General features: G+C 56.5%; 1 protein-coding gene across 1 annotated transcript; it reads right to left on the bottom strand.

Moving 5' to 3' along the window:
• Positions 1–917: 917 nt before the first annotated feature.
• MMP17 (matrix metallopeptidase 17) lies at positions 918–27,798 on the bottom strand. The gene is made up of 10 exons (XM_006045545.4): positions 27,640–27,798; positions 15,534–15,666; positions 14,595–14,724; positions 13,623–13,906; positions 12,676–12,852; positions 11,053–11,152; positions 8,552–8,634; positions 8,303–8,455; positions 5,068–5,325; positions 918–4,041 (listed from the first exon to the last, which is right to left on the bottom strand). Exons 1-10 carry the CDS (start codon positions 27,781–27,783, stop codon positions 3,728–3,730), a joined length of 1,776 nt encoding a protein of 591 aa, XP_006045607.2. The 5' UTR covers positions 27,784–27,798; the 3' UTR covers positions 918–3,727.

Genomic DNA, 27,798 nt, shown 5'->3' with positions numbered 1-27,798 from the left:
ATGCTGAGGTCAGCCAGCACCTGGGACTCCACGGCCGAGCTCTCCTAAGGTCAATGCCCTCATTGACTTCCTTCTGAGGGATTTCTTTGGGTCTGTCACCATGGCAGCAGACCCCCCCCAGGGGGGTCCACAGCTCCTTCAAGTAAAGCCAGCACAGCGTGGGGTCAAAATCGAGACTTTGACTGAAAATTCATAATTTTACATGAAAGCCCCAGGTGTTTAAATAGGGACTCACCTAAAACTGAACATTTTGTGTGAGCATAATATCATTTGGGGCTTCTTAGGTGGCACTGGTGGTAAAAGAACTGACCTCAATGCAGGAGATGTAAGAAACATGGGTTCGATCCCTGGGTTGGGAAGATCCTCTGGAGAAGGAAATGGCAGCTCACTCCAGTATTCTTGCCTGGAGAAGCCCATGGACAGAGGAGCCTGGCGGGCTACAGTCCATGGGGTCACCAAGAGTTGGACACGACTGAAGCAACTCAGCATGTATAATAGCATTCTGTGACATTCCCACCAGAGATGCAGAGTTGAGATTGAACCATGGGGACACTTGAGGCTGCTGGCACTGGGGGCAGTCTACAGGACAGCCAACCTGTGACCTTCACAGGGGCCAAGGTCGTGGAGTTCAAAGGAAAACCAAGGCGCAGAGAGAATAAAACCTCAGGACAGCTGAGTGTGATGCTGGGTTGTGTCCTGCTAGTAAAAGATGTTGTGGAAACCAATGCAGAGACCGAGCGGGGTCAGATGTGTCCTGTTATTTCCTGATTTTACAGAGACTTGAAAGTCCTGGTTGGCAGGAAATACACAGAAAAGTGTCCGAGGTTGTTGGTGTGCTCCCCAATAATTTAAGTAAAAAAAAAAAAAAAAGTCTGGTTACTCTACCTTCATCTTTTTTGTAAACATGAGACAATTTCAAAATTTTAAAAATATGGATGTTTATAAAAAGATAGGATCAAGCCAAGTATTTCCGTGGGTTTGTTTGATGCCCAGGCTCCTGGTTTTCAGCTACTGGTGGAAGCAGCTGCTGCTGCTACTACTTCTCCTATGAATTTGTCCCTTAGGACTGAACACAGAGATGCACCACTTACGTGTCTGCTATATACTTCATGTGAGACAGAGTTACAGGGAAAGTTTTATAAAATGATCTTTGGCTTTAACACAAGAGTAAAACCATCACCCACCAAGAGAGAATCTGGCTTCTTGCAGACCTGGTCCACGGCTGGCTCTCGCCCATGGGCTGTGTGCCCAGGGGACCCTATCTGGGCCGTTTCCCCAACTGCGCAAGGGCCTGGGACTGGCTCCCCTTACAGGCTGCTGGAGAATGCAAAGGAGTGGGACCATGTCGGGAGAGGTGCCCTTGCTGAGCAAAGGCAGCCTGTTCCACCCACGAGGGATCTTTAGTCCATCTGGTCTGGTCTGACGGGCAAAGAGCCCTTCCGGGTCCAGAGACCAGATGGCGGACAGATGGATGTGGGATGTGGCCTGGCTTGGCTCAGGGAACACAGGGCCAGGCCTGGAGACTGCCTGCCTGCCTGTGGCATCATGCCTGCCCATGTGTCCTGGGATGGCCCTGAGCTGACCTCTGCTACCTGGGCGGCAGGTAGGGGAGGAGCCGAGTAGCTGCAGGAGCCTGCAATGTCTTCTGAAAATGGGAACATTTCTGCCTCTCCCTAGAGCTGGGGCTGGCAACTTCCCATGACATTGGGAGTGGATCCCAACACCTTACAGCAGCCTGCAAGCCCCCGACAAAGACTGCCCCTGCCCTCCTGAGCTCCCACTCTCCTCTGGAAAATCTCTGGCCAAAGGATGGCATGTCTTCTGTTGGAGCATGCCCATCTCACCCCCAGATGTGTGCACCTACCCTTCCCCCACACCCCAGCCGGACTCTGGACTCTTCTCTCTCATCTCAGCACAACCAACTCCTCCTCCCTTGGTTTCTGCTCATCCCCCTGCTCTGGGAGGCCTTTCTGGAGCCCCCTGGAAAGCAGCGGTTCACAAACTTGCCTGTGCTTCACACTTAGAGAATGGGGGTAGGGTAACACATGGCCAGCCCTGCCCCCCAGCCTTCTGATCAGCAGGTAAAGGCAGGCCGGAGAATCTGTGTTTCTGCTGGTTCTAGGTGATGCTAATGCTTCCAGCTGGACGCCCGGCCTGGAGATACCTGCTCTAAAGCAGTCACTGCAGGGTCTCTTCAGGCCATCTTACGGCCTGATGCTCACGCCCACCTTCTTATCCTCTTCCCGACCAACCCCGTTTTTGCCAGAGGTGTTTGCCTCTCCCTAGTCCCAGGGAAGAGATGTTAGTGATTCGTCTAGACCAGAGGTTCTCAGGCCAAGTGCTCTACCCTGGGGCATCTATGGCTGCTGCAGGGATGGGCAAAGAACATCCTGCTCCCACAGCTATGCACCCCCAGGAAAAGTCACTCCCTGCCAGTGAGAGCAGGTAGGCAGCCAGGGCTTCAGGGAAAGGTCACCTGCAGGGCGAAGGGTACAGCTCGCACTCTCTGCCTCTCTGGGTGGGACTCACGGCTGCCATCCTGGATAAGGAGCTATGGGGCAGAGGAGCAACGGGATGGAGCAGAGTCCCTGGATTGGCCAGCCAAGCCACCAACCCACACTTCCTGTTGGGCCACGCCCCGGGGTACACAGGGTGGCATATGGCATCCCAGGTGCCTCACCCAAGAACCTGTCTCGTTCTGCACGTCCCGTACTGACAGCAGTACTTGCACGTGCAAGTAGGCACTAAATCCATCAGGGAGGGCCGGGCCAACGTGCCAGAACCTCAGGTTCTGAGACCTGACCCAGCCTGCTGGCAGGAGGTGCGTGTCCCTGAACCGGGCCTCAACTTTTCCATCTGTGAAATGGGTGTAACAACCTGGAATGGTCATGGAGGAGTCAAGGAGGTGCTGGGCAGTAAGGTGTTGGTGACCACTACACAGACATTCCTGGAGGCCTCCCCCCCCCCAACTCCAGAGTGCTGGTGGTCTGGGGTCAGGGCTACAAGAGTCCTTCCAGACCCAGAGGTTGCCCACTCTCCACCCGCCTGGGCGCATCAGGGAGCCGAGTCTGAGCCGTTACCAAGCAGGAAGAGGTCGTGTTTGTTTGAAATGCGTCACAAGACCACCACGGCCCCAGCTTGGGGACGCACCTGTGTGTGGGGAGGCTGCCTTCATCAAGGCAACCAGCAGGCCCACAGGGACCAGGAGAGGAAGCCCCAAGGGTGGGCGGAAGCACCAGGGGCGGCAGTGCGGTCCGGTGATGGGGAGGGGGTGCCCGTGGGATTCCTGGGCTGCCCTTTCCAGGGCCTGCAGAGCCGAGGGCCCCTAGGCCTAATGTAACACCCCCACCCCTGCCCATTCCTGTCAATCTCCGTGAGATATTAATCTTCTGTTAATTTCAGTGAGATGCCGTCACTCACAGGCTGAAAAGACAGCTCCGGCCTCCATTAGGGCCGTGGCGAAGTCTTCCCAGATCACAGCCCATAGTCAAGGCCAGGCGGGCACTACCCCCGCATCCACAGCCCGGGGAGCAGCGCCCTCTGCTGGTCTCTGCCAGAGCTAGGGAGGCTGCAGCCGGTGACCTCGGCCCGGGAATAGGGGGCGCCCGTCCCCACCCGCGAGGCGGGGTCCGCTCTGCTGCCACGCTTGCCTAGGGTGCTGGAGGGGCGGGCACCAGTCCTTGCACTTCGTAGCTCCAGGCCCTGGCCAGAAGGCCAACACCGAATGTCACAGCGTCAGGGCCTTTGCCGATGTCCACAGGAAGCTTAGCAGCACGGCCAGCAGTGGGCCCGCGACCCGCGGGGCAGGGGCGGCGAGGGAGGTGCAGGAGCAGACTTCGTAGGCGTCCTCCGAGCGGCTATGGTCGCGCTGTCCTGGCCGCGCGTGGGCCCCGGCCTCTCCATCCATGCCCTCGGGGTCGGCGGGTAGGTCTCTGCAGACCAGCCAGTCCCGGGCGGTGGACTGCGGGTACCCGGGCGCCACCTCCAGCTCGCCGTCCAGCACCTTCCAGTACTCCTTGCCGCGGAAGAAGTAGGCGGCACCTAGGGGAGAAGAGAGCGGGCACCTGAGCTCCAGCTGCTGCAGCACGCGGGATTCAGGCTAGACAGCAGGAGGACCGGGAGCGGAGAGCTGCGGGGCCAGTAGAGAGGATGCAAAATGTCTTAGCTGAGAGTTAGAGTCTTGCTCTCTGCCCCCGGCTAGCTCATCGGTGGGCATTCAGAACCTTAAGGGGTCTGGGAAAGCTCACGGAGCCGCCTGGAGGCAAGGGCATGAATGAAGTAACCCTGTTTTGTTTTGTTTTGTTTTTCCTTCTTCCCCTACTGGATATTTACTGAGAGCCTAGTATGTGACAGACTCTTCTAGATGCTGGGGACATTGCTTTGAAGATAGAACACAAGCTGCCCTTGTAGGACTGATGCTGAAGCTGAAACTCCAATACTTTGGCCACCTGATGTTAAGATCTAATCCATTAGAAAAGACCCTGATTCTGGGAAAAGATTGAAGGCAGGAGGAAAAGGGTACGACAGAGGATGATATGGTTGGATGGCATCACCGGCTCAATGGACATGAGTTTGAGTAAACTCCGGGAGTTGACGATGGGCGGGGAGGTCTGGCGTGCGGCAGTCCATGGGGTTGCAGAGTCGGACACAACTAAGCGACTGAACTAACTGCCCTTGTAGGAAGGTGGTGTACTTCTCACTGCAGGCAGGGGGCGCTGCAAGGACGTTTGAGAGAAGGACTGAGGTGGGTGGGGGAGGAGCCGCGTAGGTATGAGGGGAAAAAGTGTTCCAGGAGGAAGCACCGCAGGTGCAAAGGCCTTGGGGTGTGTGCCTGCGTCCTTGTGTGTCTGTGTGGCAGCAAGAGGTGAGGATGCTACGGCTGGAAGAGTGACGGGGGCAAGGAAGGGATGAGGGGAGAGGTGAACAAGCGCCAGAGGAGTAGGCCAGGGGGGTTCTGGGGAGGTCTGTGGGCAAGGAGGCGGGGCAGGCGCACCCCTGTGCCCCTGGATCCCCACTCCCCAAGTGGGGAGGCTGAGGCTGCAAGGGATTCGCCCTTGCCCGGCTCACCGTCGGACCAGCGCATGGCGTCGTCGAGCGTGCTGGGGATGCCCCTCCACGGGGGGCTCTGGGCCGGGTGGCCGGGGTCCATGCGGCGTGTGTGCTCATCGTAGCGCCAGTACAGCTGGTCCTTAAAGAAATAAGTCTTGTCATTGTGGGCCCAGGAGAAGGCGGCATCGACGCCGCCCGACGGGAGGCCGAAGTCCGAGACAGGCCGCGGGTATCCTTCCTCTACGTTATTGTCCTTAAACACCCAGTATCTGTCTCCTGGGGGGGCGAGAGAAAGAGCCGTGGGCCGGGGCTCGCCCAGCCCGCCAGGCGGGGGCCCCAGCCCTTGCTCCTCCCGCGGGCGGACACCCCAATGTGCGCGCGGCCCTGAGATTCACCGAGCACCTGCTGTGAGCCGGGCTGGGGTCCCACACCTGCAGCAGCCAGAGGATGTGGGATCTGATAAGGCAGCCACATCACAGATGGGGGTCCCCACTCCCACCCGGAGAAGCCATTTTGGTCTGCGGGGTCGGTCTCGTTCAGTCAGTTCTGCAGTGAGGTGGGTGAGTATGTTCATGGGCAGGAGGGCACTGGGTCAAGGCCTTGTCTGACTACACAGAAGCAGAGAAATCACCAAGAACTTCAAATCTGTTTGTACAACTTTCCAAAAATGGTGTGATTAAGATGCTTGTTGGGTATATCCTGGGCTTTGAGCTCTAGAAATATCCTTAGCTATTCTGCCACAGAAGGGTGGGAATGTGAGAAATAAGTTTGAGTAGGTGTTGTCATGTCCCCCTACCCCCACTCAGGTTTAGCAAAAATTAGCCCAGTTATTTAGAAAACAGTGGGAAAAAAAAAAAAAAAAGGCAAAACATAAAAACATCCTTGGCCGGATAAAGGCCTGGAATAAACAGTTCTCTAAAGAAGATAATCAGATGGTCAGTAAGCAGCACAGAAGAAGATGTGCCTCTGACATCACAATTCACCAGGGACATGCACATCAAAACATGAGATACCGCCTCATACTCACTAGCGTGGCCATTATCAACCTCCCCCCCTCCACACCTAGAAAATAACAAGTGTAGCTGAGGATGTGGGGAAACTGGGCACTGCTGGTGGGAATGTAAAATGGTGCAGCTGCTGTGGAAAAGTCTGGCAGTTCCTCAAAGAATTAAACATGGAATTAGTACCAGATCCAGTAACCCCACCCCTGGGAAAACACACAAAGGAACTGAAAGCAGGTTCTCCAAGAGCTGTCTGTACACTCATGGTTATTCACAATAGCTAAGAGGTGAGAGCAACGCAAGTGTCCATCAACAGGTGATAAACAAGACGTGGTCCATCCATACAACGGAACATTCACTGTGTTGTGTACACGCTTGGGCCTGTCCGACTCTGCGACCCCATGGACTGGAGCCCACCAGGCTCCTCTGTCCATGGGATTTCCCAGGCAAGAATACTGGAGTGGGTTGCCATTTCCTCCTTCAGGACAATGTAATTTTACTCAGCCTTAAAAAAAAAGAAGGGTGTTTCTGACACATGCTACAACATGGATGAACCTTGGAGAAATCACCAAGAACTTTAAATCTGTTTGTACAACTTTCCAAAAATGGTGTGATTTTTGGAAACCTTGGAGGACCTTATGCTCAGTGAAGTGAGCCGATCACAGAAGGGCAAATCCCGTATGGTTCCACTGTGTGAAGTCCCTAGAGTGATCAAATCCATGGAGACAGAAAGTCAGGTAGGTGGTGGGTGCCAGGGGCTGGGAGAGGGGGATGGGGAGATAGTGTTTACGGGGGACAGAGTTTCAGCTAGCTTTGAAAGATGAAGAAGCTGTAGAGATGGATGGTGGTAACAGTTGGACATAGGGTGAATGTATTTAATGCTCCTGAACTGTACATTTAAAAGTGGTTAAGATAGTAAATTTTACATTATGTGTTTTTTTAAACCACAATTAAAAATAATTTCTAAAAAATCCTCTGTCAGAGACTGAAAACCACTGAAGGAAAGGATGGCCCAGTTGCAGAAAGGGCCCCATACAAACAACGAAAAGGGCTGTGAGTTTTTCCTCCAAGTGGGCGCCTGGCGTGGGTGACCTGGACAGGGCAGCCTGACCTGCTGCAGCTGACTCTGCCAGGCAAATGCACAGGCCCCAAGCGCCCACACTGTCTTACGTTTCAGGACAGAGCTATGGTTTCTCACGGGGACCTCCCGAGTTTTAAATGCTGAGAAATAATCCAAATTATTTAGAAGATGCCAGGCAGGTCCCACCACCATGACTGTAGCTTGCCTTAGGCATCCAGGTTGGGAGACAGTGATTCCACTGTTGGGGGTGGTGGTGGCGCCAGGGTGGGTGTGAAGCAGGTGAACTCGGGCCCCATTCAAGGGAGGCCAGGCTAAAGAGGCTTGATCAGGGCAGCAGGATGCCTTCACTCTGGGGAGCTACAGATCCCCAAAACACACCTGTATGTGTGCACAGCCATGCATATGAGATGGAGGAAGGCTCAGAGCCCTGAAGTGCCCATAGAATCGGCAGGGTTTGGTCTCCTGCTGCAGGCAGGCACCCTGCCTTCGCCCCCCAAAGACAGCATGCTCCCCAGGAATAGAAACTGTGCCTCCCCAGCCCAGTCCAGGAGAGGGGGTGTTAGAGGGTGAAGTGACGCCCCTCCTCCAGTGGACCTGTCACCCTAAACTGAGACTGGGGAGCTGGGCCTGGGCCAGGGAGGTCCTCAGTTTCCTCTCTGCACTTAGAATAAATCCAGCCTGACACCCACGGCTCCTTGGGTGTCACCCTGACCTGCATCGCCTCCCCTGAATCTTCATCTTTCACTCTGCTCCAGCCTCACCACTCTCTTCTAAGGTCTTTGAATCAGCAAGACTGTTTCTGCCTCAGGGCTTTTGCACTGGCAGTTCCCTCTGCCTGGAATGCTGTTCCCTCAGGTCTTCTGAAATTAACTTCCTTATTACTTGTGGGCACTTACTGTGTCCCCCCACTCCCCAGAATGAGGGCAGGGATATATCTGTGTTTTGCTCACTGCATGCCTGCAGTGCCTACCTCAGTGCGGGGCACACAGCAGGTGCTCAATAAATACAAATTGGCTGAGTGCACAGAATAATGAGCTGCTCTCTGCCCTGAGCTCTAGATCCACAGGACCAGTGCTCCTGGGCAGATGCAAGCTTGGAGGTCCTAGAGAGTGAGGGCTGCGGTCCCTCGGTCAGCGATGCCTGGCAGGCACCCGGGTAGGGGCCCGCCCACCTTTGAAGAAGACGATCTTGTGGTCACTGGTGCGCTCGTACACGGCGTCCACGCTGTCCAGGTGCAGCGGCAGGCCCCGCCAGAAACGGTGCACCTGTGCCGGCTGCAGCGACACCAGGTGGCGGTCTCGGGTCAGCCGCCAGAAGTACTTGCCTGGGGGACACAGGGGTGGGGCTGCAGGTGGCCGGTCTGGGGCCCAGGGTGGACCCGGTCTTCCGTCCACCGGCCGCTGGACCCCGTGGGGGTTACCTTTGAAGAAGAAGGCCTCGCCGCGGATCTGGGCCACCGCGTCAAAGTGGGCGCTGCATCTGTGGGGCATGTCCTTCCTGGGCCTGGGGGCAGAGAGAGAGGGCAGGGCAGGGAGGCAGCCCCACTTTGAGCTGAGCTGCCCTGGGGAGCTGGGCTGCACAAGGCCACCAGGACGAGCCTCCTCCAAGGACACCCTCATCCCGCATCACCGCCTGCAGGCTCACCGACCGCAGTAGTTTAGTCAAGAGAGAAAAGTGGGTGTAAACAAGTCTTATTCTGGCCCTTCAGGTGGCGAAGATGGATCACTGGGTGAGCGAGCATCAGGGAGCACAGCAGGCACCTTCAATGCTGCCAGAGAAGCATCGGGAAGCCAGCCGGGCGCTTTCTATGGAAACGCTGAGCATACTTGCTGGGTCCTCCAATTCTGAGTCTGCAGCTCGGCCCACTGACAGCACTCACAGCAACATCATTTGTGAGGACAAAAGTTCAGGAACTTAAATGCCCACCGATCCAGAACTTAAAAAACAGGGCAGGGCAGGGGACTTGCCTGGCAGTCCAGTGGTTAGGAATCCGTGCTTCCTAACTGCAAGGGCTCCGGGTTCAATCTGTGGCTGGGGAACTAAGAGCCCACATGCTGTGCAGTGTGGCCAAGAAAATAAAAAAATAAAAAATAAAACAGGCACATGCACACCATCGTGCAGCTCAAGCTCAGAGAATCAGGTGTCTTCACAGACACAGAGGCCTCCACGGGCCCTGGGGCCAGAGGCGTGGTGCAGACCAGCACTCGAGCATCCCACTGGGTTCACATGTGTATGTCTACATGCTTAACTTTCTTAGACGCGTGTAGAATCTCTCTGGAAGGACACGCACATCCACAATTACATGCCCTGGGGAGTGGGCTTGTCCATCAGCGGTGAGGACTAACTTTTCACCGCAGGTACTTTTTGTGCCTCTGGAGCCGTGTACACTGACAAGTGTTACTTATTCAATAAGTAAGTGCAATGAAGAACAATAACAACACAAGATAAAGCAACAGCTGTTGATCTCAGTGGAAATTCACCACGGACAGCTGAGTGAGAAAAGCATAAAAACATTCTACTCTTAGAAAACCAAGACGAACCACGGAAGCCTAAATACATAGATTTCTGTTTGTGTGTTTCATGTGAGCATGAAGTGGGCAGGGAGGCTGTGAGGGTGGAGGTGGGGGGTGGATGAGGATGGCCCCTGCAGATTCGGTGGCACTTGTTCCATCGGGGTGGGGTTGGGGTGGGGGTGAGCGTAGGTGGGCTCTGGCTGCTGCTTTTACTACTGAGTGAGACGAATCCGAGGCTGGGCCTTAAAAGACAGGCAGCTGTCGCCTGGCCTCTGGCACTGCCAACCCTCCAGGCGCTCCCTTGGGACACCCACTCTAGGAGTCCAGCCTCCAGCACAGGCCACAGAGGAGTGCCCAGCTGAGTCAGCCCAGCCCAGGCACCAGACCACAGTCAAGATGCCCCCAGAGGATTCTAGTCCCCAGTAGATGCTCCCAACACTGTGGAGCTAACCAGCCCCCTGCTGCTGCTGCTGCTGCTAAGTCGCGTCAGTCGTGTCCAACTCTGTGCGACCCCATAGACGGCAGCCCACCAGGCTCCCCCGTCCCTGGGATTCTCCAGGCAAGAACACTGGAGTGGGTTGCCATTTCCTTCTCCAAAACCAGCCCCCTGTGCCCTGTCCAAATTCCTGACCCACAGAATCCATGAGCCTACTGACATGGTGGTGGTTTGGTGCCACAAGGCAGGGCTATTTGTTACACAGCCATAGGTGACTGTGACAAAGGGGGAGAGGGAATCGTGGGTTTGGAAGCGATGCCTCTGCACAGTTGTGGGCTGGGCGGCTGGTTGCCCCTTCTGTTGGGGAGGCACCCTGACTGAGACCGCCCACCCTGGCCAGGCACCACAGTGACCACTTGTGTGAGTCAGTTTATGACAGGAGGTCCCGTAAGGAACACGGGACTAATGAGCCACCAACTGGAAGCGCTCGGAAAAGGTCAAAAGGTGACACCATGTGTCCTACCACCTCCCAAGACCCTTCTCACTGGCATCCATTATGGCTGAGCAATGCATGCGCCACCAGGAAGGCCTCTGAATCAGAATGATTGCCCAAAGACAACCTGGAAACTAACCCCGTGACCATAAAACCTGAGACTGGGAGCCATACGGCAGAGGAGTTCTCCTGGGTTCCCTGGCCCTTCTGTTCTCTGCCCAGGCTCCCCTTCCCAATAAAGTCTCTTGCTTTGCCAGCATGTGTGTCTCCTCAGACAGTTCATTTCCAGGTGTTAGACACGAGCCCACTTTTGGGCTCTGGAAGGGGTCCCCCTTCCTATAACACTTCCAGTTCTGTCCATAAGAAAAGAAACCATTTCTCAGGGTTCAGCAGGCCCAGATGACCCTGGAGCTCAGGACTCTAAGCCACTGCTGGGAGTGGTGCTGGCTGCAGAGCGGAGACAGGGGCCCACGGCTTACGGGGTGCTGGATCGATTGTCAGGGGGCTCTGGCAGGAGGGGTGGCTCCTCAGACTCTGGGGTGTCCGGCTGAGCCGTGGGGGACACCGACTCCCGCACGCCTGTGGAGACAAGGAGGTTGCATTGAACCTGGCATGCCTGCCTCCCTGTAGACCCCACCACCCTTTCTGGAGCTGCCAGGATGGAATCGAGGCCACCGGGTGGGCAGGCACTGCGCCTGCACTGAGTCAGGAGCTGGAGTGTGGTGGTGAGCAGGACAGGGGAGATGCCCACCCTCCCACCCAAGCCTGAGCATCAAGATGCATGAGCAGAAGGCATGGGTGCCTTGATGACTTAAAACAAGTGTTTCAGAAAACAAGTATTTAAACAAAATGCACATGAATGTGCATAGCAACATTATTCATCATGGCCAAAAGGTGGAAACAACCCCAATGTCCATCAGCGGAAGAATGGATAAATAAAATTATTCAGCCGTAAAAAGGAGGGAATTACTGATGCATGCTATGACGGGGATGACCCTTGAAAACAAACACTGAGTGAAAGCAGCCAGACACAAAAGGCCACTCATTGCAGGATTCCATTTATGTGAACTGTCCAGAGAGGCAAATCCATGGAGACAGAAAGGAGCTGAGTATTTGCCAGGGGCTGGGTAGAGACTGCTAATGGGGGAGGCGGGAGCAGGAGGGGGGTGGGGGGATGAAAAAGTTCTAGAGGTGGATAGAAATGATGCTTGAACAACACTGTTAATGTGCCAAATGTCACTGAATAGTTTGCTCTAAAGTGGTAAAAATGGTAAATTTTACTACAGTTAGGGAGGGAGGTTCAAGAGGGAGGGGACAGAGGTGCACCTATGGCTAATTCATGTTGACGTATGGCAGAAATGAAACCAGTATCGCAAAGCAATTATCCTGCAATTAAAAAATAAATAAATTCAAGGAAAAAATGTCCACAGACGTCAAAGGCAGCAGTGAAGCAGAGCAGGGGCCTGGGTGGAGGGGAGGGGCTGCAACGGGGCATAAAGCGAGGCTGAACCCCCCCACCCAGGTGAGAGGCTCTGTCCCAGGCTTTAAGGGAACTGCTTTGGCCGCTGTGGGTGGGGGTGAGGGGGCCCGGTGTGAAGATGGGGAGGTGGGGGGAGGGTCCATCACTGCCCCACCCCCAGGCTCCTGTCAGCTCCCAGGACGGGCTTCCTTCTGCCACATTACCTGAGGTGACCCCTGGCTCTGGGCCAGTCCTGGCTTAGCTCTCCCATCTCTAAGTAGGGGTGCAGTATGGACTCCACAGCTTGTAAAGACTGGATGACTTAGTACATGTAAGTGCTTTGCGGGGACCCTGGGTCACCATCAATGTCAGCTGTCACAACCTGAAACCCCCTGGGGGTTGAACATGGGATCTTGCCCGGGGGGTCTGAGACAAGCTCTGTGAAAAGCCCCTGGTGACAGAATCACCTGTTTATTCATTCCACACATACTGAGGGGCAGCCAGCGTGTGCAGGTCCTGGATGCTGGGCACATAGTGAAGATAGAACCAGCCCTCCTCCGTGGGGTTCCGGGCTCTGGGGGTCCCCAGCATTGCTGTCCCCATCCCCCGGTGACCCATGCTGGCTCTCAGGGGGAGGGCTCACCGTACAGCTGCCAGACGCGCACCCTGTCCTCATAGGGGAGCCCGTAGCGCAGCGGGTCACCCACCGGGCCCTGGTAGTACGGCTGCATGATGGAGCGTGTGGCTGCCACGTGGCTCAGCCCGATGGCGTGGCCAAACTCGTGGACAGCCACCGCAAACAGGTCCATGCCGTGGGCATCTGGGGACACAGGAGCCGGTGAGTCAGGGGAGGGGCTTCCAGCTCCTGCTGGGCCACTGGGACGGGACCTGTGGGGTGGGATGTGATGGGCCCGCCAGGATGGTTGTGGAGAAGGCCCCAGTCCTGGACAGAGGGGTTCTGTGGAGTCATTCAGGTTCTTAGGAGGCTCGATGGGATCTTCAGGGGCGTCTCAGGCCCTGAGGTCTCTTGGTCTCTCCACCCCACGTGTGCCACTCATAGCTTCCATGGGGTCCCTGCTCTTTCCTCCAGCTGGGATGGGTTCCTCAGCCTGACATAGAGACCACTCTCTCAAGGGTCCCTGCCTCCCGTCTGTAGTCATGCCCTGTGCCACTTGGCTCTGATCCTCCTCCCACCTTGAACCTGGGGGCCTGCAACTTCTTTGGCCAGTGGGACTTAGCAGAAGTGGTGATGTGCCCAGGCCTGCCAAGGCCTTGCAAGTTCCCACTCCATCTTGGAAGTGGAGACCAGGATGAGGACAAGCTGGGCTCACAGAGTCACATCCCAGCCAGGGTTGGCCAGGCAGGCTGCCCGTGCCAGAGACGGCTGGTGAGATCAGCCTGGACGAGGACCACAGCGCTGTCCTCCTGAGTTGGACAGGTGCCCATGGCTTTAGGCTGGGGGCGGGGCCTGGCTCGGGGGAGGCCTTGGTGGTTTCCAGTGCTGGGGCACTGGTGTGACTCCCTACACCATCACGGGTCAACTGGGGGTTGGGGGGTGATGCAGGGTCTCCGGGGCTGCCCTGGACATACCTGAGGAGCGGAATGTCCAAGCCTCATCGTCGTCGAAGTGGGTGTCCCCTGCGGTGTGGTGGTCGCCCGGGAAGAAGGCGTGGGCCACCGTGCCGCCCGGGCCGTCGAAGGGGTAGCGGTCGTTGTGGTCGGCCGTGGAGAAGTCGATCTGGATGTCAGCGGCGCTGCCGGCCACCTCGTGGAAGTTCAGGGGTGTGATGTCGCTCCAGACTTTGAGTGCGTAGTGCATGAGCGCCCGCACTGTGTCGCGGCCCAGGGGCGAATCCCGCGGGAACGTGCGGACCCTGGGGTGGGCGGGGTCAGAGCCCGGGGTCAGGCCGCAGGGACAGGCCCAGCGCCCCTGCCCAGGCTGCAGTGCACTCCCGGGAACATTCTGCCTCAAGTGGGGCACCGGGGACCTGATTTGGAAATGGGATTTGCAGATGTCATCGGGGCAAGGATGGAGATGAGGTCATCCAGGATTAGGGCGGCCCGGTGGCTCAGACGGTAAAGAATCTGCCTGCAATATGGGAGACCTGGCTTCAATCCCTGGATTAGGAAGAACTCCTGGAGAAGGGCATGGCAACCCACTCCAGTATTCTTGCCTGGAGAATCCCATGGACAGAGGAGCCTGGTGAGCTACAGTCCATGGGGTTGCAAAGAGTCGGAAACAACTGAGTGACTAACACCTTCACTTTCTGTATCCAGTGAGTGTCCTTATAAGGGACAAAAGGGGACACAGACATCAAAGGAGGCCATGTGGAGACGGAAGCAGGGATTGGAGCCATGGACCCAGAGCTGCCTGCAGCATCTGGATAGAGGCCAGGCCGGACTCTCCCTCACAGCCTCCAAGGGACCACCCTGCCACCCCTGGATCTCGGGCTTCTGATCTCCAGAAGCAAGAGGACAAAATCCTGTCTCTTCAGCCTTGGTTTGCAAGTGTTCATTTTGGCTGCCCTCATGACACCCAGACCCCAGGAAAGCCCTGCCCACCTCCATGACAGGTTCCTCTTGTTCCACTTGGTCAGGGCTGGAGCCTGGCGTCTCCTTCGAGCCAGGGCCATGGCTGGGAGGTCAGGGAGGGAACATCGAGGGGTTTTCATCAGCGCCAGGGTGGCCTCATCTGCAGGGTGGGCGGGCAGGCAGAGGTCAGGAGTCTGGCCCCATGCACACTCATCCCCAACCGGGCATTCCCAGCAGCTCCCTGAGAACGGGCTCCAAGCCCCAGTCCGGTCCCCTTGGCTCCCCGCCCAAGGTGTGGGGGGACGAGGCCTGGGTCTCCAGCTGCATCAGGCCCCACTGCCAGGGGTGTGTCCACAGACAGGGTGGGGGCTGCCCAAGCATTTACTAATGTATGGCAGGGGCCCCAAGCAATCAGAGGGGGCACAACCCCAATTGGGACCATTGCCAACACTTCCTGCCTCTCACAGGACACACAGCCCAATGGCTCTGTGAGTGACACACATGTCTGGGGACAGACATGTTTCGATCAGCCAGCCCTACTGAGAGTCTTTACAAAATTGGAATTTGTTGTCAAAATGTAAAAAGTGGAGCATTGCATACACACCCCAGATTTATGGTTTCCCTTGGAAAGTGGGGAGTTTTGACAGCACAGGGCTGCCCCCCATCCCTGATGGGGCAAGGCTTAATTGTGCCTGGGTAGCCAAAACTGACTCCCACACCTGGTCTGCCTGGCCCATGGCATGGAGTTTGAGATCCGCTGTAAGTGTGGAAATGGGGTCTGGGCGCAGCTGGCACGCTCACCCACTGCCATGCGCACACTGGGGATGATGATGGGGAGGGAAGGGGGATTATGGAGGACCCCCAGGCAGCAAGAATCCTCCCCCCGTCCCAGGACAGCAAGGTAGGCTGCAGGGGTACATGGGAGAAGCCAGGTTGGCACCCATCTCCCACTGAACCCCGAGGACTGACCTAGGACGCCAGTAGCCTCCAGGCCTCCGAACTGCTGCATGGCCATGATGGCCTTGGACAGCTCCTCTGGTGTCTGCAGCTGTCCCGTTTCGGGGTCTGCTGGGGGCAGGTAGCCAAACCTGCTCAGCCACTCCTGCGGGCAGAGAGCAGAGTGAGGGGTGGGAGATGGGGATTCAGCCACCAGAAGAGTCATGGCCCAGGGCCCCATTGCTGTAAGGGGCAGGCCTTTCCCAGCTCAGCTCAGTACTCTAGCCCCTGCCCACTAGCCCACAGGGTGTCTCTTGCTCCTTCCTTAAATTTCTTTACAGGAGGCTGCAGAAGTGTCTTGATAAACTTGATGCCCCTTAAATGGGATGGGCTTCAGCAGTGCCCAACCTGTACAACTGTTCATGGCAGCCTGCCCCACCTCCCTCCTCCTGAGACAGCAAAATGCCCAAGGGACACTTACAAAATTGAAATTTTTAAAAGGTTATTTAACATCATGAGTGCCAAATTCAGGCCTCGAGCTGGCAGTGAGGCAGCAGTTCAGGACCCAAGCTCTGAAACCCACACTGAGAAGGGCAATAGGCTCAGAAGCCGGTTTTAAGAATCTGGTCATGTGCTGTGGATGCACAGAAGTTAAGGGCCAGGCTGCCTGGGTTCAAATCCTACCTAGCCCCCTCCTCACTGTGCAACTGAGGCAAGTCAGTGCTCTCTCTAGGCCGTTTCCTTACCTGTGGAAGTGAGGATGAGTTAGAACGTGGAAACCCTTAGGTCAGCACCTGACACAGGCACCCTCCACATAAAGGACGTGTGGTGCTGGTTGTCAGGGGACAGGTCTCTGCAAAGTGCCCCGGGGGGAACCCCTGAGCCAAGCAGGAAGCAGGAACAAGGGCAACCCTTATGCCACGGACACACATAGAACCCCCTTCCCTGGCCCAGTCACCTTTACCATCTGGGGGGACAGGGAGGCACTGATGCCATCCATGGGGACCCCCTGGGGGGCTGCTGTTTCTTCAAAGGCAAATGGTGCAGGCGCCCACTTCCTAAGCTGGGTGACAACCCCGTGAAAAGCACTCAGCCACGTGGATGCAGTGCCAGGGGGCAGGCTCACCAGCCAGTCTGGGGAAGACCCATGTGTGGCTGGAAGGCAGGGTTCTGGTGATTCTCTGAGCTCCACTCCCTTCCAGACCAGGCTTCAAGAGAGGTACTGACTCGCAGGTCTCCTTTTTCTTTTTCTGCTCTATTCATTTACACCACCTACAGGGCCTCCAGGAAGCTGGTGAGTACATAGCTCCTGCCTATTGACTCCTTGCCTCGGGGATTTATGCCCCCCACCTCCAGGGGCCTGGCAGGTGCTTAGTGGGAGGGGGTCCATACTCTGGGAATGCCTAGGAGCCTCAACTGACCAGGAGTGTCCCCGATTATTTGCATATAATTTGCATACACCTGCAGGGAACCAGCCGGATTCCCCCCTCACTCCCCACCCCTGCTTTCTAGGAAACACTGAGTCCTTGCTGGGGTTCTCTCTGTTCCTTGACTCCCTCCCTAACTTCTGGGGGCCTCCAAGAATGTGCCCAACTGGGGGACACAGGAGGCCTCTCTCAGGTCTGGGAGCCCCTATTAGGTTGTCGGGCAGGACAGTGAACAGCAACCACAGGGTGCTCCCAGTGGACACACCCGAGTGACATCCTGTGCTCAGACGAGTAGGTGGAAAGGCTCAATCTCCACTCTGGGCTTTGCCCTCTGTGGTGCTGGTGCCTCCGCACCCCTGAGGACCTGTCTTTTGGGAGGATCTCCCTTCACATCACTTCAAACACATTAAAATGCAACCCAGGGGCTTTCCTGCCAACACAGCAAACTCGGGTTTTATCCCTGATCTGGGAGGATCCCACATGCTGTGGAGGAATGAAGCCTGTGTGCCACAACTACTGAGCCCACACGGCACAAGTACCGAAGCCCATGCACCCCAGAGCCCCAGCTCTGCAGCAAGAGATGGCACCGCGATGAGAAGCCCATGCACCCCAGAGCCCCAGCTCTGCAGCAAGAGATGGCACCGCGATGAGAAGCCCATGCACCCCAGAGCCCCAGCTCTGCAGCAAGAGATGGCACCGTGATGAGAAGCCCATGCACGGCAACTAGAGAGAAGCCCCCGCTCAACGCTCCTAGAGGAAAGCTCGCACAGCAACGAAGACCCAGCACAGCCAAAAATAAATAAATAAATAATAAAATTATTTAAAAAATGTATCCCATCATTTATCAACAAGATTTACTGAGCAAGTCTCATGGCTAATCACTGGGCCCTGGAAACGCCCAAGAGAGCATTTCATGTTTCAGATGTGTATTTTTATTCACATACCTATACAACAGAAAATAACACAACACTGTAAACCAACTATGGGCATATGTGCATGCTAAGTTGCTTCAGTTGTGTCCAACTCTGTGCGACCCTATGGACTGTAGCCTCGCCACGCTCCTCCATCTATGGGATTCTCTAGGCAAGAATACTGGAGTGGGTTGCCATGCCCTCCTCGAGGAGATCTTCCCAACCCAGTGATCGAACCTGCCTCTCTTACATCTCCTGTATTGGCAGCCAGGTTCTTTACCACTAGTACCATCTGGGAAGCTCAAATCAACTTTACTCCAATAAAAATAACAAAAAAAGACAGATGTGTATTTGTGGCTACACATTTTTGGGGACAATTTTTTAAAGATATTTGAAAATCTTGATTCTGCCATTTTCCTTCTCAAAGTCAGAAAACACACACACACATTTTGCAGCTCTTTGTTAACACTGCAGGCCTGAGCTAAAGAGCTGGGGGCCATTCAGCACCGCGAGGCTGCCTCCTCCAGGAAGTCCTCCAGAGTTTCCTTAGATAGGTCATGATGCTAGGTGAGGATGCTGGCCCCTTTTCGCCTACCAGGTAATGATTTATTCAGGTGAGAGCCTTTCCCCACCCAGGCCAGTTGCTTTGGGCAGGCTGGGGCTGAGACACCCTGGGAGGACCACCCACCTCCCAACTGTTACACTATAGGTTGGGATAACAGCTGGGTGTCTGACCCAAGCAGCCCCCTGCTCCCAGCCCTCCCAGGGCTCCATGAGGGTTACAAAGGAGTGGCTTCCTTTGGTCTTGCGAGCCTTGCTGGGAGGCCATGCACATTTTTGGACTTCAGGCCTCAAGAGTACTTCAGGTGGTTTGGAAATATTTGAGAATGTTGCAAAGCAGGAGGTTTTAGCTGGGGGTCTGAGTGGCCAGGCTCTGTGCCCACTTGCAGACCAAGGGCAGGACTGGGGCACGTGCTGCCCTTGGACAGGCACTGCTCTGGCCGTGATCAGCAGCTGCTGGTACCTGCCCAGACTCCGGAGCACTGCCGTTTGTGGCCCCTGCTGGCTGCAAGAGCATGAGAGCATGCTGATGGGATCTGGGGGGCTGGTGGGAGGGAGGGGTCCCCACCATTCCCCTCCCCCTCCCCACAGGCTTGGGCTCAGCTGGCCCACCTGCCCCCAGTGCAGCCACTCCCCCATCACAAAGGCTATCCCCTCTCTTCACACCCTCACCTCACCTCACCTCCTCCCCTTGGCCCCCACAGAGCTGGTGGGCTTCTGCATTAATTCCTGGACTAGCTGGAATAGGTGGAGAAGGCAATGGCACCCCACTCTAGTACTCTTGCCTGGAAAATCCCATGGGCAGAGGAGCCTGGTAGGCTGCAGTCCATGGGGTCGCGAAGAGTCAGACACGATTGAGCGACTTCACTTTCACTTTTCACTTTCATGCACTGGAGAAGGAAATGACAACCCACTCCAGTGTTCTTGCCTGGAGAATCCCAGGGACGGGGGAGCCTGGTGGGCTGCCGTCTATGGGGTTGCACAGAGTCGGACACGACTGAAGTGACTTAGCAGCAGCGGCAGCTGGAATGGGGGCTGGGAACAACCCTCAGCTCAAGGGGGTTGGTGGGTGGTGGGGGCCATTGGAGGGGGTGGGGGGCATTGGGGGTGAAATCCTCAGGAGATGTGTGACAACAGGGCAAACCTCTGGTGGGTTTAGGGGGAGGCTGCTGGTCCTGAAGAGCCCACGGGGACCCCAGCTCAGCCCTAAGCCATCCTGTTCTCCCCTGTTCAGTGGAGACACGTGTCCACACAAGAAGCCCCCATCGCTGCTGGAAAGGAACAGCTCTGGAGCCCAGGGAGGGAGGGGATGTCTAAAAACTCCTTTCTCTGTCTCTCTTCCTCTCAACTTGCCAGCTCATCCCGATCTTCAGGGGAGACAAAAATTCCCGAATGGCTGGGGTTTAATTTTTTTTTCCTGGTAGTTAGTACAGGCTGGAATATCAGAGGGGAAACAGGCTGAGAACTTAACCTCAGAGCTGAGGTCCCTGCACAGGGCAGAGGCTGCCCAACACCCTGCCTAGGCCTCCCCTGGAGCCACTGCAGCCCCTCCTCCTGCCCCCTTCCACGGCAGTGCCCGTGGAACATCAGCCCCTGGGGTGGGGGCCCAGGCCTCCTGTCCACCCAGCTGTCTCCAGTCCCGCCCCTTGCCCCCTAATACCTACAGAGCCTGTGGGTCGCCTGGGCCAGCCCCTTCCTGTGCTCACCCACTGGTCCTCCCTCTGTCACCACGGCGACCGTGTCTCCAGGGCAACCAGGCTGTGTGGGCAGAGGGTGAACTTTCCAGAAGGCCAAGAGGAGGGGGGAGGGGTGGGAGGGGGAGCCCCAAACTTGCAGGGGCCACTTCATCATGGGTAATCCCTAACAGCCAAGGACGTGCTCTCTTCCTCCTCCCTGCCAGGACCCCCGTGAGCTGAGCCATTACTGCAGATGGGGAAACTGAGGCCCAGAGATGTTGGTGCTCTACTCAAGGCACTGGCAGGGGGTGGGGTGTTGGCCCCTCCTACAAACTAGACGAAGTCACCTACCATGCTTCCTATGGCTTTCCCAACCCCCCAGCCCCTGCCTGCTTGGTTTTATTTTTCTCTGTATTGTTTATCACTAATGATGTTTTAACGCACACACCACAAAACTCCCTCCTGACCTCATCAGAGTCACAAGCAAGTGGGCCATCGCCCCCACAAAGAGGCCTCGTGTTTATGTCCTGAGCAGTCCCTCCGCCCAGCGGGTCAGCCTTCAACCCATGGCCCTAGCACCAGCTCCCAGGGGACTCGGTAAACCAACCTGCCATGGATGGCTGGACTGGAGGGTGAGGGAAGGCCTTGCTGTAATGTGTGTGGACGGTGCCAGTAAACAAGAGGCGCTTACTGTGTGCAGTGCCTCCTTAGGTCCTCCCCCAGCCCTGGCCTGGCCACTGTTGCCCCATTTTCAGGTGGGGAAATGGAGGTGCAGAAGGGTTTGCCCTGTGTGACGGCAGTGGAACCAGGATGGGAGTGAAGCGAGCTGACCCCAGGACACCTGTCCGATGGGCTGTGAGGGGCCTGGGGCCAGTGGGGACCGTGGGGCCAGACGGCTGAACTGTCTGGCACCCACTTCATGCTCTGTCACTGACTGGAGTCTGCCAGCCTCATGGGGGTATGCAGAGTGGGTGTCATTGGTCTCAGGGCGCCGACGAGGAAACGGAGGCCAGGGCAGTGCAGACACCGCCACAGCATCAGGGACAATGGAGGTGGGCGGGCAGTGGCTTTAGAGCACCCACCCCCAGACCCAAATAATAACAGACCCTCAGCACCCACTGAGTGCTGCCACCTCTGACCTTCACCCACTTATCTGCCACCTACACACCGCCCGCCTAGGTGCAGCTGCAGAAATGGCCCGCGGTCACATGGTGTGGCTCTGGCTCGAGTCTGTGTGTGACCCCCTTGGATGTCCAGCCGATAAAGACCCAGAGAGAAAGGACCTGGGGGCCCCCCAGCAGGGTGGGAATTCCTCCGGGGGCTGCTTATGGTTGGGATGATCCCTCATCCCAGCATCTTCCCCAGAGGGATGCTCCCAGGCCCCCATCGGACAGTCCATCCATTCATTGGACACCCTCATTGAGGGCTCCCTGTGCCAGATGTTGGGGGGATGGCGAAGACCTGGGGAGATCCCACCCTGCTGTCCACCCAGGAGGGACAGTCTTGTAGGAAAGACCAACACTAAACATGTGAAAAATAGGTGTCATGGTGATAACTATGATAAGTGATCCTAATGAGCAATGATTATTGAGTTATGTTCACAGCAGCTGTAGGGGGAAACTGTGAGGACAGGGGTGTGCGGTCCGTGGGGGTCAATTCACGTTTGGCACACAGCAGGTGCTCAATAAATAAAGAACTGCTGCAACGATCTTATCAGATCAGATCAGTCGCTCAGTCATGTCCGACTCTTTGCGACCCCATGAATCGCAGCACGCCAGGCCTCCCTGTCCATCACTAACTCCTGGAGTTCAGTCAGACTCACGTCCATCGAGTCAGTGATGCCATCCAGCCATCTCATCCTCTGTCTTCCCCTTCTCCTCCCGCCCCCAATCCCTCCCAGCATCAGTCTTTTCCAATGAGTCAACTCTTCGCATGAGGTGGCCAAAGTACTGGAGTTTCAGCTTCAGCATCATTCCTTCCAAAGAAATCCCAGGGCTGATCTCCTTCAGAATGGACTGGTTGGATCTCCTTGCAGTCCAAGGGACTCTCAAGAGTCTTCTCCAGCACCACAGTTCAAAAGCATCAATTCTTCGGCGCTCAGCCTTCTTCACAGTCCAACTCTCACATCCATACATGACCACAGGAAAAACCATAGCCTTGACTAGACGAACCTTTGTTGGCAAAGTAATATCTCTGCTTTTGGATATGCTATCTAGGTTGGTCATAACTTTCCTTCCAAGGAGTAAGCGTCTTTTAATTTCATGGCTGCAGTCACCATCTGTAGTGATTTTGGAGCCCAGAAAAATAAAGTCTGACACTGTTTCCACTGTTTCCCCATCTATTTCCCATGAAGTGGTGGGACCGGATGCCATGATCTTCGTTTTCTGAATGTTGAGCTTTAAGCCAACTTTTTCACTCTCCACTTTCACTTTCATCAAGAGGCTTTTGAGTTCCTCTTCACTTTCTGCCATAAGGGTGGTGTCCTCTGCATATCTGAGGTTATTGATATTTCTCCTGGCAATCTTGATTCCAGTTTGTGTTTCTTCCAGTCCAGCGTTTCTCATGATGTACTCTGCATATAAGTTAAATAAACAGGGTGACAATATATAGCCTTGACGAACTCCTTTTCCTATTTGGAACCAGTCTGTTGTTCCATGTCCAGTTCTAACTGTTGCTTCCTGACCTGCATACAAATTTCTCAAGAGGCAGGTCAGGTGGTCACGTATTCCCATCTCTTTCAGAATTTTCCACAGTTTATTGTGATTCACACCGTCAAAGGCTTTGGCATAGTCAATAAGGCAGAAATAGATGTTTTTCTGGAACTCTCTTGCTTTTTCTATGATCCAGCGGATGTTGGCAATTTGATCTCTGGTTCCTCTGCCTTTTCTAAAACCAGCTTGAACATCAGGAAGTTCATGGTTCACATATTGCTGAAGCCTGGCTTGGAGAATTTTGAGCATTACTTTACTAGCGTGTGAGATGAATGCAATTGTGCGGTAGTTTGAGCATTCTTTGGCATTGCCTTTCTTTGGGATTGGAATAGGGGCTATGCCCATTTTACAGATGAGGAAACTGAGGAGCAGAGAGGTCAGGACACTTGCTCACAGTCACACAGCACAGGACAGAGCTAGGAAGGGAACCCAGGCTCTTGGGCTTCAGGGCCTATTTCCAGGAACCCTGTGCTAATAGAAGTAAGACAGCGTGGAGGGGCTCCTTAAACGGGTGATTGGTGGGGTGGCGTTGGGCAGAGCCCTGAAAGGTGAGGAGCTGGCTAGGTGATGAGCCGAGATAAAAATTCAGGGCAGTGGGAATAGCCAGTGCAAAGCCCCGTGGTTGGAACCAGTGTGGGAAGTTCAGGAAACAGAAAGGAGCTGGTGGGACTGGGGTATAGAGAGAAGAGAGGGTGGAGAAGTGGACGAGTGGGCCAGGTAAGGAGGGGAAGTGGGGTTGGCATCCTGCCCAGACCACAGTCCTTCCCTCAGGAGAGCAGTATGGTGTCTGGAAGGGACCCAGAGGGCTGTGAGCTAGTGTGTGACAGATGTGTCTGTCACCCTTCACGTGCACAGCACAGACTCTGCACCCGGAGTGTCTCACTGGAAGCTCTGAGCCACCGTTAACCAAGAGGCAAAAACCACGTGGTGCACTCAGAGCACCCTCGGAAACCCTCAGGAAGGCACTGTGTCGGCGAGCACCCCGGTGAGCCCCTAACTGCTCCCCAGCCTTCCCCCCATTTCCACACTCCCCCTCAATGTGTGAAGGCAGTTTACTTCCCACAAGATGCTGTTGTGAGCGATTCAGGGGCATCAGTCAGGTAATATCCCAACTGTTCTGTTCTCCTGGCCCCATTTTACAGATAAGGAGACTGAGGCCCAGCACAGATTTCCCCCCAGACTGGTAGGCAGCAGCCTGGGACCCTCGCCCAGAGGCTAGTTCCAGAGCTCTTGAAAGAGCAATGACATTTCCTCAGCGGCCAGGCTGGTCACCAGCCTGTTTAGTCAGAGTCCACACTCCCAGGGCTCAGACCACAGGCGTCCAGCGTGGTTGTGCCCACACCACATGGGCCCCTATGAAAGTGCCACAAAGACTTCTCAGTCATTCAGATGCCCAGGGCAATGAGTGTCCGGGAAATGAACTCACTTGTTGACAACATGCCTGCAGGGTGGGAATGGTGAGGGGGGGTCGGGGAGGGGACCAGCTGGGTCCTAAGACCTTCACATTTAAATTCAAGCTCTGGAGGGGTGGGCGGGAGACCTGGGAGCTGAGGCTCTCCCCCTGCAGCTCAGGGAGACTGCCCTTGTCCCCTTGGGTTGGGTTCCCTGACTGCACCGAGAGGAATATTCCTGGCTCCAAACCAGGTCTGACGCGGATTCTGAGCAAGTGCCCACAGGCTTGCCTGGGTGCTGGTACTGAGAAGCAGGGACCCAGAGGCCACTGGCTGAGGCCAGGGTGATGGCTACCCCTGTCACCCCCTCCCCACCCCTGCAGGGGGACAGGTGCTCGCAGGTGTTCCAGCCCCTGCCCAGCCCCTGGGCCACTGAGGGAGGGCCCTGCTGATTCTTGGCCACCCTTACACGTTCTCAGACACAAACCATAGTCAGAACCAAAAGAACTGCTGACACGTGTGGTGTGAGGCACAAGAGCTCATAGACTTTGTTGCTGAGATAGAAACCCGAGAACAAACTTTAGAGGTGTGTGCTCAGTTGCTAAGTCATGTCTGACTCTGCAACCCCATCGACTGTAGCCTGCCAGGCTCCTCCTCTGTCCATGAGATTTTCCACGCAATGATACTGGAGTGGGTTGTCATTTCCTTCTTCAGAGGATCTTCCCAACCCAGGAATCAAAACTGCATCTCCTGCATTGGCAGCCAGATTCTTTACCACTGAGCCACCAGGGAAGCCCAAACTTTAGAGGACTGGTCGGCAAATCTGTCAACTTGTGACATGTTCCGTGCATGCCTGTCGTCAGGCTCCCGCAGGGCTGAGCCCCTCACATACGCTGCAGTAACTGGGCGTTCTGGCCGCTCCTGACTATGGTGAAATATTAGGAACAGCCGGCACGTCCAGGCCGGGGTCTGGCTAAAGGATGTCAGTCACATCCATGCAGTGAAATGCGATGGGTGGACAGAAAGAACCAGGCAGATAAAGGTGTTCCAATACTGACCGTTACCCAAGACAGACTGGGAAGTGAAAACAGCAGAGCACAAAGCAGTGGACAGCAGGTTGTCATCCATAGAAATAAGGGGCTGAGGCCCCATGCCCTTCTATGTGCCCAGACAACCTCTGGAAGAATGCTTAGGAAATGAGGGAGACGATCGCCCCTGTGGACCCTTCTATATGGCCTGAATATTTTGCCGTGGATATTACTTACTCAGAAATAAAATAATGAAAACGGGCCCAGAAGGACTTGTGGCTCAGCCGACAACCCCAGGAGGGCATGGGGCTCTTTTGTCCCGCTCCACTGCGGCCTGAAAGCCTGCTGTTGGGCCCGCGCAGCGGGCCTCAATCCGGTGCTTTGTTTTCCTCTGATGCTCCGCGGCGGCTGGGCCAGGGAGCCCCTCCCGGGGGCAGCCAGCGCTTGAGAGACCCGCTGGGCACGGCTCTGTCTGGCAGAAGCTGGGTCACACTTACAAAGGGGCCCTTCTCCTCACTGGCAGCCCTAGACCTGAATATCCAGAGTCAGTGGGCCCCCAGGGGCGGTCTGCAGAGGGTGGGTAGAAAGGAGTTCCCCCCTCCTCCTTGCAAATCCCTGCTGGTCCTCCTGCACCTCTGGGTCTGATGCACTGAGGTGTCATTCCCCGGAAGACCACCAGAGACCGCCCTCTGCTCGCAAATTGGGGGCAGGATGCAGGAAGGTTTCTCCCACACCAGCCTGGAAGAGACCTGGCCTTCCCCTGGTGGGGGTCTCTCCCGGTAGGGGCAGCAACCTCTGCTCTTTATCAGATGGGTCGGATGCCAAGGCCCTGCAGTCTCTGGGGCTCCAGACTGAAGGGCCACATCCCCTGCCTAGTGCCTCCCACAGGGTGTGGGGCCGGGGGAGCCCCTGGTCCTGGGGAAGCCAGAGGAGCAGACAGAGGAGGAGGCATGGAGGTGCAAACCCGGAGGAATGTACCTGACCCGCTCCCTCTGGGTGGGCATCGAGAAACTTCACAACAGCACTGGGTCTGATAAATGAACTCGACTGGGCCAGGAGCTCCATGTCCTGATAGTGGGGGCCTGATCCCCAGTAACCCTCAAAGCTGGAAGGTGAGAGCCTGGTTCTACTGCCACCCAGCCCAGACCTAGAGGTTTGATGCCCTCAGAGCCTGCACCCCAAGAGGGGATTCAGGACACCCCAAGCCCCAGAGCAAAGGGGTAAAGGCACCTGAATTTCAGAGCAGTTTGGCTGGGAGTAAGAGGCTCTGGGGGTCCCTCGAGTGCAGACAGCACGGACTGTGGCTGTGCCCTCCCAGATGGCTGCAGGGGGGCTGGGGCAGCTGGGTGGGGGTGGCCAGAGACTGTTCCTCACCCAGAACCTGTGGCCAAGTCCTGCCAACTGGGGCTGTGGATGCCCCCCAAATGCTTGCACTGGCTTGAAATCCACCTAGAGCTCGAGAATGCTAATAGCCTGGGAGAGGAGCCCTGCCAGCACCCTTCTAAGAGACTGCCGAAGGCCAGGTGCGGAGGCAGGGAGCCCAAGTGAGGGCAACTGCAGGGCGGAAGCCTCAGAAGGAATCTGCTTAATCCTTCGGCCCCCATGTGCCCACGCCCGGCCTCCCCGGGCTTGGGGGTGGAGACCCATAAAGTGTGATCTAAATCTTCCAAGTCCCAAGGAGGAGGCTCCAAGCCTGGCGGACTGAACGGGGGAGGGGATGTGGGAAGAGGCCACTGCGCAGCCCCTCGGTATGGTTTCCAAGCCAGTGGGACACAGCTGATACTGGGCGGGGGGAAGCGCAGGATAAGGTGGTGGGGCTACATCCGAGCCTGCGAATTGGAGGGGGGGCACCTCATCAGGTCTAGGACGGTGACAAGGGTGGCAAGGCAAGGCTGGCCGTCCTGGGGGTAGAAGGGAACAGGAAATAGGGCCAAGATCCATGTCTAGTGGAGGGTTGGGGGGTCGGTTCCCTTGTTCCTCAACATCCTCAACGGAGCAAACTCGAAACCACCAGCTTTGCGGGGCGCCCACACTCCGCAGCTCCGTCCTTTCCTCTGTTGTGGGTGCGCACCTCCCACCCCCGCCACTCCCACTGGGAACGCACGCGGGACGCCCAGCTCTGGGCGGCTGCGACTGCTGTCCCATCCGCCTCAGGGGCCTCTTTGGGGCTGCACGTAGTCTGGAACAGGGCTCCGGCCAGGTAAGCCGCCAACCTCCGCGGGTTCCTGCGACTGCGGCGGGCTCCCAGCGCACGCAGCCTAGGAGGGATCCAGCGCGCCTCTCCCAGATCCGTGTTAGACACTCAGCCTACGACCCAGCCTCAGCTTTCCCGCCCAGGAAATGGGTCCAGGGCGTCCTGGTTCCCGTAGGCGCCAAGGCGCCCTGATGGGGTCTCCCCGGGCCGCGGGAGCCCGCCTCCCGGCCGCACACTCACCACTCCTAGGCTGAGGTCCTCCGTGTGGGGCGCGGGCGCGGCGCAGCCCCCACCGGCGGCCAGCGCGAGCAGCAGCAGCGGCAGCGGCGGGACCCCGGCCCGGGGGAACGGCGGGCCGGGTCCCCGGGCGGCGCGGCGCCGCATCGCGCTCAAAGGGCG

This window comes from Bubalus bubalis, chromosome 17, assembly GCF_019923935.1.
Source record: "Bubalus bubalis isolate 160015118507 breed Murrah chromosome 17, NDDB_SH_1, whole genome shotgun sequence".
Classification (NCBI taxonomy): domain Eukaryota; kingdom Metazoa; phylum Chordata; class Mammalia; order Artiodactyla; family Bovidae; genus Bubalus; species Bubalus bubalis.
Note: the sequence above shows the minus strand (reverse complement) of the source record. Positions and strands in the feature narration are given on the sequence as shown.